Source organism: Pinus tabuliformis, chromosome 2_2 (assembly GCF_031772625.1).
Source record: "Pinus tabuliformis cultivar Carrire ecotype Pingquan chromosome 2_2, CPIR1, whole genome shotgun sequence".
Classification (NCBI taxonomy): domain Eukaryota; kingdom Viridiplantae; phylum Streptophyta; class Pinopsida; order Pinales; family Pinaceae; genus Pinus; species Pinus tabuliformis.
The window spans coordinates 486544871-486563072 of record NC_142300.1 but is presented as its reverse complement, the minus strand read 5'-3'; the positions used below and the strand labels follow the sequence as shown (position 1 = coordinate 486563072).

At 36.3% G+C, this 18202-nt stretch overlaps 1 protein-coding gene and 1 pseudogene across 1 annotated transcript; both read right to left on the bottom strand.

The window, feature by feature from the left end:
• Window positions 1-14490: 14490 nt before the first annotated feature.
• On the bottom strand, window positions 14491-15378 carry LOC149193476 (calcium uniporter protein 4, mitochondrial-like). Its single transcript, XM_089407325.1, has 2 exons — window positions 14775-15378; window positions 14491-14670 (listed from the first exon to the last, which is right to left on the bottom strand). The coding sequence occupies exons 1-2, from the start codon at window positions 14886-14888 to the stop codon at window positions 14491-14493; spliced, it is 294 nt and encodes a 97-aa protein (XP_089263451.1). The 5' UTR covers window positions 14889-15378.
• A 1408-nt stretch (window positions 15379-16786) lies between these two features.
• On the bottom strand, window positions 16787-17255 carry LOC149193475 (putative leucine-rich repeat receptor-like protein kinase IMK3 pseudogene; annotated as a pseudogene).
• Between the last annotated feature and the right edge of the window lie 947 nt (window positions 17256-18202).

Genomic DNA, 18202 nt, shown 5'->3' with positions numbered 1-18202 from the left:
CAAAACAATGAGTAATCGGCCAGCACAAGTTTCAAGAAACTGGAGTGGGGAAGGTGGAATGCAGATGATTAACTATAGTGGCAGTGGTGATGGCAGAGTGAGAAGGGTGGTGAAGGGGCATTATATGAAGGTGGCAGAGGGTAAAGGAAAGGGTATTTCAGGCGGGATGAAGGAGGAGCTAAACGCGGTGCAGCCAGGAGGAACAATTAGGGAGGTCTACGTTCTCAGATATGTGCAACCTGCGACCTCTGTTTCCTTATTATCTATCATAATAGGCAGAATGGATATTTTTAATTATTGTGAAGTCCCTGATGATGAAAAGGGCCTGAGTGAGCTCGGCCGCCCCTTCACCATACATTGTGAGGGTAAACTGGGACCGTCTTAGGTGGGAAATCCTGATGAAAAGGGTAACTGTAGCCGGGAGCACAGTCTGGAGAATAATTTGGAAAACCATGTCAAGAATTTCATTATAAGAGCAGAGGGGAGGCCTGATAGTGGGGACTCGAAGATTATGCCCTTAGTCCACCACCTGATCTGCATGACAGAGGGCCTTATACATCTATGGTACCCAGAGAATGGAAATCAGTGTCAGATTCAAAAAAACGAAGGTGATTGTAGTAGAAGCAGAGGAACAACCAACGGGAAACTAGTAAGGGAAGACGACAATAAGAAACTCAAAAAACTGACACCTGTGATTGATGAATGTCTACAGGAGAGGGTAGAAGAAAGGATGGTGCACCCGGGTCGTGGAAGAGGACGAGGAGGCAGAGGCCGTCCAAGGCAAGGGAACCCAGGAGGTAGGCCAACAGAAGCCCCAGGTAATCAGTGCAGAGGAAGAAGTTCCACCCTGACAGCAGTGCAGGAAGTGGCAAGATCTTACCAGGAAGGCATGGATGAGGATATCTGTCGTATCATCCAAAATATGGAATCCAATGTGTTGGAGGAACAGTCGGGATCAGAGACAGAAGAATGGGCAGAAATGGTTAGAGATCCAGGAAATACTAGGGGAAGGCTGACCCTATACAGGCAGTCTCTGCATATTTACTGGGTCCTAAAATGCCTCCTGGCAAAGGCACTAGAATAGGTAGCGAAGGAAATGGCGGAAATCGCCAATGGTATGCCAAATTTGTAGAAGGAAATGAAAAACTTCCAGGTCATCATGATCAGATAGAACAACAAACTGGAGGAGATGTCTCAGTTGTTGTCTCGGTTGGCTAGCACTCACCCTAGTCAGGAGGAGCAAATGGATATCCCCATGGATATGGACCAGAATACGGGAACCAGAAAGGAATGATTTTGTTGAGGCTCTGATGTGGTTTTTGAACTTCTCCTTTTTACAATTTTATGCAAATTAGTAGTTTAATAGGTAGTTTTAGTTGTATAGTGCATATAGCCAGTATGGAAAGACTTGTCAAATTTTGTTTTTGGAATGCTTATAGCAAACTAAGGTGGCCAACAAACCTGGTTTCCCTTTGGGGTAGGCTGAGGCCACCAAAACGTTGTATCTGGTCTCTTTTTTTAACATAAATAAAAAAGAATGGTACTACCTCCACTTACAAAAAAAAAAAACATCACTTCAAATATTAAAAATATACCCATTACGTACGTAAGATTGTGAACATCTCTTGTTTTTCCATTCAATATGAATTTATGTGAACATTTTTGCTATAAATTAAAAAAAAAAAAAACATAATTTTAAAACTCATTCTCAGTTTATTCAACGAACATAATATCGCGGTTTGTTTTTTTTTAATTTACAACTCCCAAAAATGTCAATAATTACGCCGTAAGGCGTTTCCCTCTGAAAACAACTCTCTTCTTAACTTACGTGTACATTTATGTGCTCTTGATTTAGATGTTAGCGATTAAAACAATTTGAACCATCAGATTAATTAACCGGTATTAAATTAGTTACAAGTTATAACACTTTGGAGCAGGTAGCCTTAACGATCATGTGGAATACTTCTGCCATACGACACATACAAAATTGGGGAAGAAGCCACAACACAGAGATGGTGGTGATGGTGGATGCATACTCCCCCAGGCTATGGCTTCATGCATTGTTCCTGCTCCCCCAAGCCATGGCTTATGGCACTATTCCTGTTCCTTCTCAAGGTCACTGTTCCTATTCCTTCTCTTTATACAGTGAGGTCTTGCTCCACCAGGCATGGCTTAGGGCATTGTTCTTGTTCCTTTCCTTTATACTGGTGAGGTCCCCATCTCTTTACACTGGTGAGGTCCCAGGAGCCCTGGATGGATCGTGGTGGAGACAGGTGCATTCTGGACACAAGTAAGCGCTCCTAATTTCTCTATTGGTTCTCTGCCTGAGCTTCCACGGGAGATTATGCCCCCTCCTTTATGCCCCTCCTGTGCAGTTGTAGGTTTTGTTCTCTCTGAAAACCTTTGTTGCAGATTTCACACACAAATCTGTTTGTGGCCATGAGAGTCTTGGGGTATAGGGCGATGATTTTAGCAGTTGGGTCTGCAAAACCACACAGGTGTGGAACGCTTCTACTAGACCGTCAATGCAAAATGGGGAAGAAGCCACAACAGGCACACAAATTTGTTTGTGGCCATGAGAGTCTTGGGGTATAAGGCGATGATTTCAGGGCCGCCTTCTATGATTCAGCAGATTTGTCTAAATGTCTTACTCGTCCTTTTTGTGAAATGAAGAAGGAAGAAGGCGGCATGCAGGTTTTGTTTTTTATATTTTATTGCGAAGTTAGTTCTGGCTTCTTGAGGGTTGATTTTCCCATGCTTTTAGCCTCTCCGATCATTGGACTATCATAGCTCCTGGCGTGCATGCTATATCTATGAATGGGTTTTTGTGCTACTCTTGGCTTTGATTATGACCATTTGGGTTGGCCTTCTGCACTGTGATTTCCATTTTCCTTCATCGTGAGCAAAATAGTCCATGCTGTGTTTTGTCTTATATGTTGGCACATGTTCTGTTTGATCATTATTTTGTGTCTTCTATCATGGTTTCAATAGTCCTGGATATAGTGACACAATGCCAACGGCTCCTTTCTCCTCTAATTGAGGTGTTATATTTGTTAATAGATGTTCATATTTTCTCATTTTATCATGAGATGAATTAGTTGGTATAATGAAATGAATGAGTTGGCATATCGGGTTTATGTTGTCCAGTCCTTTCATAAGGTTTTGTTGATAGAATTATTAATATCTATCTATTTTCTTTTTATATAGATTCCAACAACATATAAAAATACATAAAATTCAGAGCTTTAATGGCTCCATGGATTATACAATTCAGATGAAAAATGGGGAGATTATGCCCCCTCCTTTATTCCCCTCGTGCAGTTGTAGGTTTTGTTCTCTTTGGAAACCTTTGTTGCAGACTTTGCACACAAATCTCTTTGTGGCCATGAGAGTCTTGGGGGTATAGGGCGATGATTTCAGCAGCTGGGTCTACAAAATCACACAGGTGTGGAACACTTCTACTAGACCGTCGGTGCAAAATGGGGAAGAAGCCACAACAGGCACACAAATTTATTTGCGGCCATGAGTGTCTTGGGGTATAAGGTGATGATTTCAGGGCCGCCTTCTATGATTCAGCAGATTTGTTTGAATGTCTTACTTGCCCTTTCTGTGAAATGAAGAAGGAAGAAGGCGGCATGCAGGGTTTGTTTTTTATATTTTATTGTGAAGTTAGCTATAGCTTCTTGAGGGTTGATTTTCCCATGTTTTCAGCCTCTCTGACCATTGGACTGTCATAGCTCCTGGCGTGCATGCTATATCTATGAATGGGTTTTTGTGCTACTCTTAGCTTCGATTATGACCATTTGGGTTGGTCTTCTGCACTGTGATTTCCATTTTCCTTCATCGTGAGCTAGACAGTCCATGCTATGTTTTGTCTTATATGTTGACACATGTTCTGTTTGATCATTATTTTTTGTCTTCTATCATGGTTTCAGTAGTCCTGGATATAGTGACACAATGCCAGCAGCTCCTTTCTCCTCTAATTGAGGTGTTATATTTGCTAATAGATGTTCATATTTTCTCATTTTATCATGAGATGAATTAGTTGGTATAATGAAATGAATGAGTTGGGATATCGGGTTTATGTTGTCCAGTCTTGGATATAGTGACACAATGCCACTGGCTCCTTTCTCCTTTAATTGATGTGTTATATTTGTTAATAGATGTTCATATTTTCTCATTTTATCATGAGATGAATCAGTTGGTATAATGAAATGAATGAGTTGGGATATCGGGTTTATGTTGTCCAGTCCTGGATATAGTGACACAATGCCAACAACTTCTTTCTCCTCTAATTGAGGTGTTATATTTGTTTGTTTGTTGAACTTTTTGTTCTTTTGATTGGTAATTAAGTTTTGGGTCATCGCTTTGTCAATAGGTTTTGTGGACTCTTGGTTTACTACACAATCTTTCATAAGGTTTTGTTGATAGAATTATTAATATCTATCTTCTTTTTTTTATAGAGATGCCATCAGAATATGAAAATACATACAATTTAGAGCTTTAATGGCTCCACAGATTATAGAATTCAGAATGAATTTTGCTATGATTTACTTGTCACATTATGTTGTACTTAACTTGCTATGGTACGGGAATAATTGCTAGTGTTTGTATAGATTCTCTATTACGTTTCAAATATGGAGTTTGTTCTGCAACATTAAGATAATTGACATGTCATGGTTGGGGATTAACTGCTAGAGCTTGTGGATTCCCTCTGTGTTCAAATATGGAATTTGTTGTGCAACGTCAAGATATTAACAACTCCAGCTAGATTGATCAAAATTGTTAGTCTACTATCTAGTCCTATTGAGCAGAGGTAGAGAAAGGAATAACAAAAGTAGGGGTAGAAATAAGAGAGCCAACTTACAAGGAGATGACAAATCAAGTTCAGATCAAGGAGATACGCTAGAAAAAACCTCTGGTAGTTAAGGGCTAGTGGTAGAGGCCATTAGCAAGAGCCTGGTACAACAAGGTTAAAACAAAAACATTTCGATTATTTATGTTTGTCCAAGGGCTTGGTACAACAAGATAGAATCTTACTTGATTAGCCACAGATTTAACAGAAGCAACAGAAAACCCACTCTATATGCAAAGGTAAATCTGTAAAGGCAAGTTCTAAATGTTTGTATTCAAAAGTACTATGGCTTATTTAGCACGGACTAAAAGAGCCAACATTTCCAAAAATTTTAGTATCAAATTATACCAAGCAAGCATGGGGCACCTTAGATATTTCTTACCAAGGTTGGGCAAAGTAGAAACAACAAAGTTGCATACTTATAGGAGGAGTTTTAGGAATTTAAATATGAAGGATTTTGAGTATGTTGATCAGTTTATGACTCCAATAATGAATGAAGTAAACCAATCAAAAACACATGGTGAAGATATAATTGACTACAAGATTGTTAACCAGGTTTAAAAGAGGCTACCAATCAAATTTGTTGTTTTATTTGTTGTCATTGAAAAATCAAAGAATCTAGCATAGCTTTGCATAAATGAGCTAATGGGATCCCTGCTATCCCCTACGAAAAGTATGAACAGAGATGATGACTCCTTGGAAGAATTCCTTCGAATCATAAGAATTTTTCGATAGAGGTAGAAAAAGGAACTACAATAATGGGGTAGATATAACAGATCCAACTCAAAAAGACATGGGCATTCAAGGTCAAACCAAGGAGATACGCCACAAAACAACTCTAGGAGGTTAAAATTTTTTATTCAAAACATAGTATGCAAGGTTCTGTTTCTTGTTGATTCAAAAATCCAAGAGGCATAGGCTCTACATTTTAGAAAGCAATAGAAAATCCTGTGTATTGGCCAATGTTCATTGTGGAATTGAGTATGTTAATCAGTTTGTGACTCTGGCAGTGAATGCAGAGAAAAAACCAAGAATGTATGGTGAATATATAAGTGACCATAAGATTGTTGAGAAGGTTTTGAGGAGGCTGCAAATCAAATTTGATGTTTTAGCAGTTGTCATTGAAAAGTCAAAGAACCTAGAAGGGCTTTCCAAAGATGAGCTTTTGGGATCCCTGCATGATCACTAGTTCTAAAGGTTGTAACAAAGGTTTGTGAACTAAAGAAAATCTAAGACACTCTTGAGCAGCTCATTGAAATTGGATACACTGCATTATTCTTCATTTAAGAACTCTATCCAATTTGCAAGAAAGCAGATACTCTCTTTAAAAATTGTTAACACGCAACTGCTGGCACAACAATTATGGAGGAATCTAAAGGAGCAACCTTGACACTGTAAATGATCCCAGTTTATTAAGGTGATTTAGTAAGATGATCTCTTTGACACTCTCGTTAATTTCATTAAGATTTTCTTATATCAACTGAGGACTGTTCAGAGACTTCGATATTTGTTGAGATATTAATCTAAACGTATTGTCCTGGAGATGTAGTATGATGATGATTCATCTTTTTGACATGGTATTATTGATCCTTGTGTACTAAGCTCTATATATGATAGAATTATTAATATCTATCTATTTTTTTTATAGAGATGCCAACATCATATAAAAATACATAAAATTCAGAGCTTTAATGGCTCCATGGATTATACAATTCAAAATGAATTTCTATATGATTTACTCCTAACATTATGTTGTAATTAACTTGCTATGGCAGGGGATTAATTGCTAGTGTATTTTTAGATTCTCTATTATGTTTCAAATATGGAGTTTGCCGTGCAAAATTAAGATAATTGACTTGTCATGGTAGGGGATTAACTGCTAGAGCCTTTGTGGATTCCCTCTGTGTTCAAATATGGAATTTGTTGTGCAACGTCAAGATATTAATGACTCCAGCTAGATTGATCAAAATTTGTACTCTACTATGTAGTCCCATTGAGCAGAGGCAGAGAAAGGAACAACAAAAGCGGGGGTTGAAATAAGAGAGCCAACTTATAAGGAGATGACAATTCAAGTTCAGATCAAGGAGATACGCTAGAACAAAACTCTCGCAAGTAAGGACTATTAGCAGAGGCCATCAGCAAGAGCTTGGTACAACAAGGTTAAAACAAAAACATTTCAATTATTTATGTTTTTCCAAGGGCTTGGTACAACAAGATAGACTCTTACTTGATTAGCCATAGATTTAACAGAAGCAGGAAAAAACCCACTCTATATGCAAAGGTAAACATAACATGAAAGTAGACACACTCTTTAAAAATTGTTAACGTGATTGTTTCCATTACAAGTTTGATAAGAGGAAGACTTACTCTGGAGATGTGAACTCCATCCTACTACAATTCCTTCCTTTAAAATCTGTAGTAGTCACTACAAAAATCTGTGTATGCAGAGTGAGATAAAATGTATTCTGAAATGCAATCCAAGGTGATTGGACAAAGACGTTGATCACATCTTTCAGGTCTAAAGATAACTAATCTAGAGCACTGCTGTGGATTTATATGCCCTGGAAGATCACATGGCCCAGAGAAGATGATTCAGACAAGGATTAGAAGTGGCAAGGTTCATGAAAGTCTTACTCAACCTTTTGGTTGTTTCGAAGTGGATTGTTTCTCTAGCTCTCTGGTAGCTAGAAGGATAATCAAAGATTATATGTGGACAATAATGTAACTGAATTTTCCTCCAATGCGTTTCAAGGCAGAGCTTTGGTTAATTATAGAGGAAGATTTTTTAACATGCGGTAAAAAGCTAGAGTTTGAATGAGATTTACAATTTATTTCTACAAATTATGTGCAATATCATCCCATTGATTTAGTATGTATTATGAGCTGTTTAGCATTTTCATTTGAAGCCAAGATCAGATGAATAAAAAACATTAAGAAACATCTAACATGGTCTGATAGAATGTGAATATACTATAATACCTTCACAACATATGTATCTCTCGTACCGAAGTAGAGAAGCCAAATTTTTTGGTATCTTATACCCTACATCAATCATACAATGTGATAAAAAAACAGAAATATACCCCCACATAAACCCCCTACCTCTCATATATACATACATACATACATAGATATATAGATATATATATATCTATATATATATATATATATATATATATATATATATATATATATATATATATATATATATATATATATATAGATATATATATATAGATATAGATATAGATATATAGATATAGATATATATATATATATATATATATATAGATAACATGAATACAATAATCTATATAATTAATGACCCATGTAATGGCAAGGCTAGCAATGGTAATGTGATAGATAATATCAGATTTCAAGAGACCAAAAGAATATGTGGGCAACCATTCGAGGATGGGGAATGCATACTGAAGACCAATAATATATTTATGCCTCCTTTATTGATTCCTATATCGTCGAAACGGATCGGAGAAGAGAAAATCCTTCACTGCATTCCTCAATCCACCAGTCTTGCTCTCATCAACAAGCTGATCATTCATAGTCACTTCGTCAAACGTTGTTGGCTTCTCTAGGTCTTTAGTATTTATTTTGTGCTCACTTACTATTTCCATTACACTATAACAAGCTCTTCTAATGCTAATAACCTGTGGGTGGAAACTTAGCTCGACATCAGATATAACTATTTTATGAGTCACAACACTAGATTTAATTATTTCAGTTACACTATGAAATTTTAGATGCAATTGGAAAAACAAATTTTTTACCAAACCATTCAGATTCCTCGCAAAGTACTATTTTAGTGACAATATAAGTTTCATTGGAAATTACCATTTCAGTTACAATATAAGTTTCAGTTACAATATAAGTTCCCAGATACAACTGGAAAAACAAATTGTTCACTAAACCATTCAAATTCTTCACAAAATCCTCGATATTCAGAATAACATGGAGAAAAAGGAATCTACACAGAGTGCTCAATCCATCCATCCGTCAATGGAAAAGCAACACAACACATGGTTGAAGTCTAATAATTGGAGAGAACAGTCAGTTTAACTTTGAAGATTAATTATGAATTACAGTACATCTGAAGTAAACATGCAGTCATGGCGCTGTTAGTCAATGCTTTCGAATTCCCACTAACTAGAATCTTAAAACTGATTGAATGCCGACTAACTCAAATCTTAAAATTGATTGAACTCAATTTTTAGTGTAAATCTGATTAAAAATCGAAAAACATAAATAAATAAATTATATATAAAAATTTATGTAAACAAGATATTATTAGACTTAGGCATATCTCAGGCATAAAGAAAGGGAAAAGATGAAACAGAAGCAGACGTAATCATTATTAGTCCCTGCATTTTACAACTGGATTATTTTACTACAACCTGACTGTTTCCATTACAAGTTCGATGAACTCTTGTCAAAAGTTTCAACTGTCACGACATTTCTGTTTGGATGGATGTTCTTAGGCTTTGGCTCAAGGCAATTGATATAAGTGATTTAACTCATTCTAATCTTCTACTATTGTTGTAGACATTATTATCCATTATTCAATACTCTCACTTTCAAAGAAAATAAGGAACTTTCCAATCAGGGTTAGGGAACTTACTACTTTTGTGATATCTATAGTTTGGATTGTTTGCAGGGTATGTAATTGGGTAACTTGATCCACAATTCTATTTTAGCGCAGGAGGACAAAGACCACATCAAAATTCTCCACTCAATACCTCCATTACAATATCGTCCATTTGTAAATGTCATTACAGCTTATAGTGAATATAGATATAAAATGCGAATTTTCTTTTGAACCACACTTGTTGGTTCGAAACGCGTCAGCCAAAAAATTCTCTCATATGATTTCTACCGAAAGAATTTGTTTAATAAGATAAAACATGTTAAGAGTTTTCAGTTCTGATTCAAACATGGATCTCAAATTTCTCAAACTTGAATCCCCATGAGGACAGCATGTCCATATAACTAGGCGTAGACTCACTTTTACACCTATTGATATTATTTCTCTTATTGTTGGTGCAATAATAGCACGAGCAGACATTTCATAACCCCTTTTCTCTTCTAAAGGCTAAGATACAAGTTAGGTGAGGACGTTTTCACTAAGTATAACCTATATACTCTAGTGGAAATTAAATATGTGTCAACAGCCTATATTTGCACACCTTTCAATATATTTTGTATATTTTTTGTGCACAAATGTCATGGGCAGACACTTCATAGTCGCTTTTCTCTTCTAAAGGCTAAGATATAAAATGGGTGAGATGATTTTCACTAAGTATTATATGTGTCCTCAAGTGGCAATTAAATATGCATTTTAAAGAACAAATTGACAGCTCCTCTTTTGGTAACATATCAAATTATCAAAATAGTTAACTAAAGAGTATGTTAATAAAATGAAGACATCCCCACATGTCTACCATTAAAACATAAGCTCAAATCTACAATTTGGTTGCTTGGTTGGTTGGTGAAGTGGGGGCATTGTTATACCCCCCACCAAGGTGAAATTTGGTTTATTAGGATACCTGCCTAGTTGCAACATCTTAGCAAAAGGGTAGTTTCCTCGAGTCGTGAGATGTATCTGCTTCATTGTAATGTCAAGTGTTGAAAAGTGTTGCTTGAATGCATTGACTGGAAGTGATAAAATGATATGAAATATGTCAAATATACATTGTAATGTCAAGTGTTGAAAAATGTTGCTTGAATGCATTGACTGGAAGTGATAAAATCATATGAAATATGTCAAATATACATTCTAATGTCAAGTGTTGAAAACTGTTGCTTGAATGCATTGACTTGAAGTGATAAAATGATATGAAATATGTCAAATATACATTGTAATGTCAAGTGTTGAAAATTGTTACTTGACTGCATTGACTGGAAGTGATAAAATGATATGAAATATGTCAAATATAGTCATGATGTGCATTGGCTTTTGTGTGAGGAGTCAAGACTAGCTAGCCTTTATAGATGCTCAAAAATTTCTCACTTTTTGCATGGATTATACACAGGGACAGAACATGGAATGATAATTTTGTATTGGGAGAAACATATAAAGATCCCTGGCTTTCTATGGTTCCTGATTTGTTACTAATTATTTCATAGTCTAGAGTTGTTTGTTACTAATTATTTCATAGTCTAGAGTTGTTGTTAAGACTAAAATATCACGTTCAGTGTGTGCTCATGAGCATCCATCAATTAATTTAAGACAACATTAAAGTTTATTTTTTCATTCAAATTTGGCTATAGTTAGAATACCTAACATATAACCTTTTTTTTTTCATTTATGCTCTTCATCCATATGTGCTACCAACTTACCGCATTTCCTTTGCAACATTTGGTGCAAATGCTAGTAACAAAACAAATAATGTTATTTTCAAATATTAAAAAGATATCCATTACATTCACGAAAAAGTTAAAGCACCTCATTTTGTACAATATATCCACCCACATTTCAATTCGATATTACCTTGCCATTTTTTAGGAAAATGTTAACTTATATTTTATTCAATGTCAATAATTCTTTGATAAAGCCTTCGCCCCGATTACACATTTCAATTCGATATTACCTTGTCATGTTTGTAGGAAAATGTTAATTTATATTTGATTCAATGTGAAGAATTCTTTGGTAAAGCCTTCCCTGCATTAAATATGTTTAATGAATAGTCATTAATAGTCACCCATGAAAGATTTTTAATGATGATAGTTACTCATGAATCCCTGATGGGTTGCGATTCTAGAGAATGTTTTTATGCCATTGTTTGGAAAAGTGTCCAACATTACACTTGGTTCGATTTGGTTATGGCATGGCATTAGTTTTTTTATGGATATTTAGGGGTATCAACTCATGCTAACTCGCTATAAATGTATGGTGGATGGTAGAGGGTGGCCACATTAAGTTGTGAGGTTTAGCAGTGGTGAGGTTATATTCTTATTTTGTTTATTATAGTGTTTTTTAGTTAAGTTTTTATGGTGTTTTCTCGCTAAGTTTGTATGTCATTTTTGTGTTCTTGTGTTGTATTTGAATATTTTTTTGGAGTCTGGGTGGAGGCATTCAGTTCTGGTTCGTGATTTTAAACACATTATTTGTAGTAGGGATTGTTTGGAGTCTTTGTTCTTTTCCTACACTCCTCAATAAGCAGTCTTGCATTTGAATTGGTGGTTGTCCTTTCGAATTCTTCCCTTCAATACCACAAATTCATCGATATTTCATACTCCTTCCCTGTTCTGGTTAGTGGATGTTGGTATCCTCGCAATTTCTCAATTTGGTTGTAGTCTGAGTTGTTATCCTTTTTTTTAGTAGATTTTATATCACAATTGGGCACTATGTCCCTTTTGTTGGCTCTAATCTCTTTTGTTTAGTTTTGCGGAAGAATTGGTGTTTTTTTAGTTTATCTAGAATTTATCAGGCTTTGTGTCATATTAGTGGTGTTTTGTCTTAGTTCCAGTGGTCTTTGTTTGTTGGAGGGGCTTCACAAGATTATTATCTCCCAGATCAAATGGTCTGTGTTTGCTCGAATTTTGTCTCTGTGGCACCTATGGTGTTTTTTTAATTATCTAATCATGCTTCATTGTATTTCAAGTTGTTGGCAATGGGGGAATGATTGACTTTAATTCAGTCTTATCTAAATCTTCTATGCCTGGACAAACTTCACAACTTAATGCACAAGTTCTAGCACACATTTCTCCTTTGGCTATTGCATGAATAGAGGGTCATAAATTAATGACTTGTTGGGTGACTCCCTTCAAATTGCCTTTCCACCTCTTGGAATTCCATTACAAAATTGTGCAATAAAACCACAGGAGTCGATTTCGAGATTATTGATACAAGCTAAAGAAAGGTATAGTTTGCCTTTGAAGCTCAATTACTCTTTATCCAAACTACAACAATGATCAAATAATTTTCTCGCCATTTACTCAGCAAACATTTTTGTTCAACAAATTGACCCATTATTCATTCATCCACTGATATAGGCCAATACATGTCTTTCACCTCTATTTCAATTTAAATACAGAGATCTCTCTTTTGGCAGGCTTTTTGAGTTCACATTTATAAACAAGGTGAATCCCCATTGCTCACACATATGACAAATTTCTTATTTGTCTAACATCTATTTTATTTATACACATAAAACTGAAACTCACATAAAGACAATACAAATGCATGAACTCCCTTTCATTAAAACCATCTTGTACATATATATGTCTATATGCATTCATTCACTCTATGACTTTATTATACATTTTCTTGGCCTCGTCTCATGCCCGTAAACTTACCATAATAAATAACATTTGTTTTAGAATAAAACAACCTTTTACTCATGCCTCAAAAAACAGATTCTCAAGTTAAAATCTTATTTATTCTATCTTATTTATATCACTTATCATCTCTAAAAAAAATATATTCATTAATTTAAAAAATATAATTATTTTCTTTTAAAAATTAGAATTCCACCACAAATGTCAAGATCCCTCCATTGAGCTTTCTCTTACATGAACGATAATTAGAAAGTAAAGATGCTCTTGCATCATATACTTTACCTTAGACACTTATAATAATAATTTAATATAAATGATCATTTTCTTTACTTAATCCTTCTCAATTAGTTTTTAATATGAACTCAACCTAATATCTCAACAAAAAGCAAATAATTTAAAATAATTATACTAATTAAAAATCTATCACTATAGTTTTTTATTATATATATTTTTAATTTTTTTATTAATTAATTTTATTTAAAATTATTTTTTAAAATAATTTAATTTTTTAATTTTTTTTTTAAATATACATTAACTAAAATTTAATTTCTATTTATTTTTAAATTTAAATTTAAATTTAAAGTAATAATAATATAAAATGAAATCCAATTGTTATAAAAATAAAAGTAAGCTTTAATAAGTTATTCCCAATCTTAAAATCCAAATTTCACAATCTTAATGAAAGTATCCCATTTATTTGAGAATCCATCGTAATTCAATTCCGGATTCCTTTATTCCTCTCTTCCAGCACATGATTTGATACAAAGTTAAATGACTAGTGATGAGATATTGGACATTTGGAGAGATTGTTAACCATCGTTATTGGTTTCGAAGACCAACTGGACATGGGAGAGTTAACACGGATGTTGGTTTCTTCTTGTAGCCAAAGCATTTGAATATGATTCAGCAAAGGACGAATTTGCCGTTATATGAAGTATTTATAAGAATATATTTATAGCTACGCTTTTTGGAATACAAATGTGGCAAGGGTTTGATTCATTCAATATCTTGTTCTCCTGTGTCAGCATGAAAATGCTAAAAAAAATTACAGAGTTAGGGATCTTAGATATCATCACAGTTACAGAGACGCCTGCGACAATAAGGGGGCTTCAACCCAGGCCTGGATAACCTCCGGAGTTCTCTAAAGCGTTCTATGTCAAAATTCATTTTCTTCATCAGTCTTCTCTGCGTGGCACCGAAGCGAATGTTGAAGAAGCTCTGGAATGAAGGATTTGTGGCTGTGTTCAGGAAAAATATATATCCAGCCATGAAGTAAATTGATGTAAGAAAGAAGCAAATGGGCTCCATCACATCCCATGACAATTCCCAGAATGTCAACCTCATTAAACCCGCTGTCTGAAGTCCAAAAAACCCAAACCCAACCGTAATTCTGTCATGGCATGACTCTGAGCTTTCTGATCAATCTCCACCTTCTCTTTCTCCAGTCTCTCCAGCTCCTCTTTGCAAGGATCGCTCTTCGTTGCCAGGGGCGTAGGCACGATCTTCTCGAAAGCTCTTGCTATCTGAAACCACGCCAAAGAAAAAAGAATATCAGTGAAACCACAACCAAAAACCCCAAACCAGTGAATCCTGAGCCCCGGAAATGCAAGTTCTTAATTAGATATACCTTGTAAGGACGTAGATAGACAGTCTTATTCAATACAAGAACATGGCCCGATTCGTCAAGTAGCTTCGCTATTCCTTTCGCTTCTTCCTCTGAAGTCCCCTCCAGTGACTCCATGCAAACTCGCAGCAGCTCGTCATATGAAATGCAGTCGTCGTGAATCCACTGTAGTCTTTTTTTGGCATCCTCCAACCGGACGAATCTCAGCAATCTCCTGCCGTCCTCCGTCCTCCGCCGATATCTGCCCGGCAGGAGGGCGGGCGTTCAAATACTGCAACTGTTCCTGCCACTGGAAGAATAGTTGGGAAGGCGGGAAAAGGTGGGACTGAAACTGAGAATGGCTCACCTTCGTCTGTTCCTGCCTGTACAGGAAACGGGAAGGGTGGCCACCAAAGAAGGTCTGCAGTTTAAAGGTCGAACCTCCGCGGAAACGAAGGGCATCAAGGGCATTGTGGAGGGATGCGCAGGTTCTGCGATTGGCAATAACCATGAATTCAAATCACAGTGAACAATAGAGAAAAAAATCAATGGAACTTCCACCACAAAAATAGCACTGAAGATCGCTCAACAATCCTAGAAACGCATTGCACACACAGAAGGGAGAGAAAATAGATGACACGCGTAGACTCTTTCCTCGTCATGGTATCTTATAAGGACAAGGTAGGCGAACCCCAAGGAAACAGGTAAGGAATCGGGTTCGACCACGGTTATGATTGACAAAAATATTGTATGATGACGTGGACAAGTGAGTATGGTGGAGAAGGGACCCACGAAGCCTTTGCATCTGCATCTACAACATAAAGCATTCACCAGTTTGGCGCTTCAATTAAATTTGAGTTGCACGCGGCGGCATGTCAAACGCATCTCGTTGCATCCAATAGATGAAGGGTGTAGTGTAGAGAAGGCAATGTTTTTTTTTTTAATCACATGGTGAATCGGTAACTATCAAGTTTAATCCACGGGAGACCCAGGATCAAACCTCATTGCTGCCACTATAACACCAAGAGCATAACCAACCACCTGCAAGTCGGGTATACTAAGATCCTATGGTTTTAGCAAGAGCACACCCACGGTAGGGGGGTCCTGCCACCACAGTAGGTCACTGTACTCAATGAGATTTGAACGTCAGACCTCCCGGGCTTCGCCCATGTATCTTACCGTTAAACCACACATCACTGTACGCAGAGAAGGCAATGTTACCGTATGGTGTTTTCAGGTTGAGAGTCACATATTGCCCGAACACATTCATTCCGTGTGTGACACTGTCTACATCTAACAACACATAAGTTAAACCTTAACCATTGATACACCGAACATAAGTTAAACATTAACAATTGGTACACCGAAGGAATAAAGATTTACAAAGATTATCCCACTATAGACGGAGCTCACTTACAAAGTTTGCATAATCTATTTTCATTTTACTTTCAAACATGTTTAAAAGAAAACAACAAAGTTTGCATAATTTATTTTCAGATACCGGGAAACATGTTTAAAAGAAAAGAACATTTAATCTCAAATATGTTTAAAAAACAAAATATGGATGCTTAAAATAAAAAATGAATTAATGGTTGCGTACCCAAAAGCAGCGTATAATAATATACTATATAGTTATTATATGATATCAATTGTATGATTCTTATTATCTATGGTTGTGGTCGGGTTGAAGTGGACGAGTAACCAAATTCAGGTTGATTTCTCTAGCTAACGCATAATCTCATCTATATTTGGCCTTGCAGATGGTGTAGGGTCTATATAATGTATAGTTAATTACAAAGTGTTAAGCAACTCATATCGGGAATGGAAGTTTCTTTCATTAATTCCAAGTCAAAAATTTCATTAGTCTACTCTTCTTTCACAATAGAAGCAACCCATTCGGGAAGGTCCATCTCGTTTTCTGCAGTCATGGGCTCTCCTAGTGCCTTGCTAGTCAGAAGCTCTAGTATGACAATCCCAAAGCTATATACATATGTCTTGATGATGGTTTTCTTTAGTTTTGGGCGCTGAGGAGCCCTCTATCCAAGAGCCCCTTTTGTGGCAATCACATTGGAACTCACAGCAATTGTCATCAACCTAGACAAGCCAAAATATGTAATCTTGGCATTCATGTTTGCATCAAGCGGGATGGTGTTGGAAGTGAGATTTCCATGAATGATGTTCTCATTGTTGTTCAGATAAGCAAGTCTTCTCCCTGCACCAATTGCAATTTTCATTCTAGTGTGCCAAGTCAAAGGCGTCTGTGGGCCTCTTGCATGAAGAAATGTCGCAAGGCTTCCACTAGGCATGAAGTAAAAAACCTTTAGGACCCCAGTAATAAGCTCTCAAAGCAAGCAAATTAGGATCCCTGATCTTCCCAAGAGCATTAGCTTCTGTCTCAAATTCTATTTGACTCCTTGCTATTTTCTCCCTAAGCCTCTTCACTACAACTTGATTCTCGTCCTCCAAAGTAACCTTATACAAAGTTCCATAAGTGCTCTTGCCCATTACTTTTGCAGTTGCACAAAGTAGGTCATCTGTTATGAAAATTAAGGCCTCATATTTTATGGAGTATATAACGAGTTCGTGAAATGGTTTTTCTCGTTGAAGGTAAGAATTGTAGTCAAATTTCTTCTGTGTGTCACAAATGAATGGATATTTTTTTCCTTTTCAGAAATTTATTCAATGTTTTATGTAGTGGAATGTGGCGGTTCCCATTCATTTTGCGGCATTTCATGAGTAACAGGGGCCACTGATCCGGCACAACTGTCGTTGCACAACAAGCAGGTAACAATGTCAAACTATTTTCTGCTATCGGGGTAGCTGAAGAGAGTAAATTTGCTTTTCTTGGTGTGCCAAATGGAGCTCCAAGCATGAACATTAGCGCCCGTAGGTTGTCGTGCGAGCCCAAGATTCGACCCGCGAAGTATGACGACGGACTTGAGGTCGAGAACGTGAAGGGTGCTGAGCTGGAAAAGTGGAGACTCGAACCTACTTGAGGCGACATGGTCTGATGAACACTTGCAACATTGTCAAAATTTCATAGAGGAGGATGAAATTTCAGCTCTCTCATTCGTTGGCATTGGAGTGAATAATGTTTGGACATAGAAAGTCCATAGAGAAAACACCTTCGGTGTAATTAACTAAATACGATCTCTATCAACAATCGACAACATGGAGGAGCAATGAAGTTCTAAGCAATGAGTAGGCCATCCCATGGATTATAAAGTAATTACATAATTAAGACGAAGCCCACAAGCAAAGCAACACTTGAGGGAGCTTTCCAAATCAGAGCTATTTACATCCTATGGTACGTAATGTCAATTTCATTATATTTTAACTTTATTGTTTAATTTTTTTTTACATAAGTTTTATAATCATAACCATGTTTTTAATGATGATAAGGCTAATTTCACTCAAGAGAATAGGATAAGAAGTATTTTCTTTAATTTTTG